This window comes from Rhizopus delemar, genomic scaffold, assembly GCF_000149305.1.
Source record: "Rhizopus delemar RA 99-880 supercont3.8 genomic scaffold, whole genome shotgun sequence".
NCBI classification, from domain to species: domain Eukaryota; kingdom Fungi; phylum Mucoromycota; class Mucoromycetes; order Mucorales; family Rhizopodaceae; genus Rhizopus; species Rhizopus delemar.
This window is the reverse complement of record NW_027137834.1, coordinates 1,813,446-1,815,524: the sequence shown is the minus strand read 5'-3', so window position 1 is coordinate 1,815,524 and position 2,079 is coordinate 1,813,446. Positions and strand designations below refer to the sequence as shown.

Below are 2,079 nucleotides of genomic sequence, written 5' to 3'. Positions count from 1 at the left end.
GGTCTGCTTTAGAAAACAGGAGAATAATAGAGTTGGCATAAACTTGAATTTGGGGAGAGTTTCCAGTTTTTTTAGGGTGTAGTTGTCAGCTATTTCATTGATTAAGGTAAACGCTGATGGTGTAGAGGGATCCCAATCGCATGTTCGACACCAACGTTCATACGCCTACTGACGCTGAATGTATTGTTTGGAGGTAACAGCAAACGTCGTATTGAAGATGATAGCAACTGCATGGGAGGAAAGTGAAGGCGCAGGTTCTAAAACGCGTTATTTCCTCGTATATTCCAGGCTAGGAGAGTCCAATTCTGTGTCTTCTGCTTGTATTGAGTGTCGGCATTTATTGTTATTAGAGGTAAATCCAGTGTAAGTGGTGGCTGTTGGGTGAGCTGTTGAGCCAAAGGGTACCTGGGTGCCGTAGGCCAATTGGGTGCTATCAGGATTGCTGGTGTTGGATGTTCTTGCAGACGTTGAAGTGCCATCAAGAGGAGATTCCATGATGGTGTAAGATGTAGACGGCCGCGAAGGGTGTGCCAAGGGCGGCTGAACGCATTGGTCTAGACTGCCTGATGGTGGTAGTTCCAGGTGACGAACTGTTGTAGTTGGTGGTTCTGAAATGAGGCAACCAAGTCCGCTTTATGATGCTCCCAGAGATGATCGAGGTGGTGAAACGTTGCCCTTTGGGAGGAACATAAGCAATTTCTTTTAAATTATATTGATGACAATCCATCTGCCGTTGTAACCGAAGTGGCAGAAAGTTTGAAACAAAATTTTGTAGATCTTAATGTTTCTCGTAGTACAGTTTACAACTTCATGACAATTCAGTGCAATCTATCTATTAAACAAGCTCAGTTCCAACCTGTGGAAAGGAACAGCGAGGGAGAAATCCAGTAAAGGTACGATTGGATCCAAAAGTGGCAGCAAACTGATCTGGATTTCACAACAAATTGCCTCTTTCTTGATGAATCAGCCTTTCACATTAATTTAAAACGAGGTATGGCATGGTCAAAGAAAGGAATTCCCAGCAATATTTTACAGTTCCTACAGCGAAAGCAAACGCAACATCAATTTTAGGGGCGATATTTGCAACTAGTGCAATTAATGTTAGTTTGAGAATCCCAAGACGTATCAAAAAGAGAAAATTTGGACGTGCAGGTGATGGTTACAGCACAGGAATAGTAACAGAGATTATCTGAGTTTCGTAAAGGCTACTCTTGATGAAATGGACAAATATTCAGAAATGAAAGGTCATTACTTGATCATAGATAATACTCCAATCCATAGCTCATTTGATATAGGAAAGTATATCCACTCTGGAAGATACCGGTATGTATATATTCCTCCGTATTCTCCTGAATTAAATCCAACTGTACAAGTTCTGGTCAGTCGTCAAGAGCAAAGTGAAGAGAAATAAATTCTTGGAAAAAGAAACGCTAATGACTAGAATTACTGAAGCATGCGATAATTTATATTTGGGTGACTTCAGAGGCTTCGTTTCACATTCTGTTAAATGCTTCAGTAAATGTCTCAACAAAGAGAAGCTGTAATGACTCCAATTTCTGAACAGTCAAACAAACAAACAAACCAAAAAAAAAGCAGCATCAAGGTTGGTAGAAAATGAATCTTTTCACAAAGATTCCATGAAAAAAATACTCCTCTTTATTTTATGAAAAAAATAAAGGTGAGGGTATTCATATCGGTTGTGAATGATGATGAATTTTTGGCTTTTTGAGAACAGGTTTTGGGGTAAAGAATATGTCATGCTGGTTAGATGCTCCGAAAGATGAATCAGTAGTACCATAAAATGGAACACAGTCGATCCAGATTTTTTTGTTTACTCAATTGAGATCTGAGCTTCTTGACTTTTGCTGACGATGAAATGATGGGAACAAATGAGGGAGATTCCAACGTTCGTTTCGAATTGAGCCCAAATCCCCATTGGGATTTCGGTCTATGACGAGGATTTCAATTCTATTTGGTGTGAATTAATATCAATAAATATCCTATTTATCGCAAAAATAAAACCGACTTTTCTAAGCCTATTCAGCGGCTAAACCCCTCCATCCTTTTTTGATTTCTCTT

The 2,079-nt window shown here is 39.5% G+C and overlaps 2 protein-coding genes across 2 annotated transcripts; one reads left to right on the top strand and one right to left on the bottom strand.

The window, feature by feature from the left end:
• Positions 1 to 267: 267 nt before the first annotated feature.
• RO3G_10877 (uncharacterized protein) lies at positions 268 to 495 on the bottom strand (the record flags this gene model as incomplete). Its single annotated transcript, XM_067665461.1, has 1 exon — positions 268 to 495. The coding sequence occupies one exon, from the start codon at positions 493 to 495 to the stop codon at positions 268 to 270; it is 228 nt and encodes a 75-aa protein (XP_067521562.1).
• Positions 496 to 998: 503 nt separating this feature from the next.
• Positions 999 to 1,411, top strand: RO3G_10876 (uncharacterized protein; the record flags this gene model as incomplete). Its single annotated transcript, XM_067665460.1, has 2 exons — positions 999 to 1,175; positions 1,205 to 1,411. 2 exons carry the CDS (start codon positions 999 to 1,001, stop codon positions 1,409 to 1,411), a joined length of 384 nt encoding a protein of 127 aa, XP_067521561.1.
• Between the last annotated feature and the right edge of the window lie 668 nt (positions 1,412 to 2,079).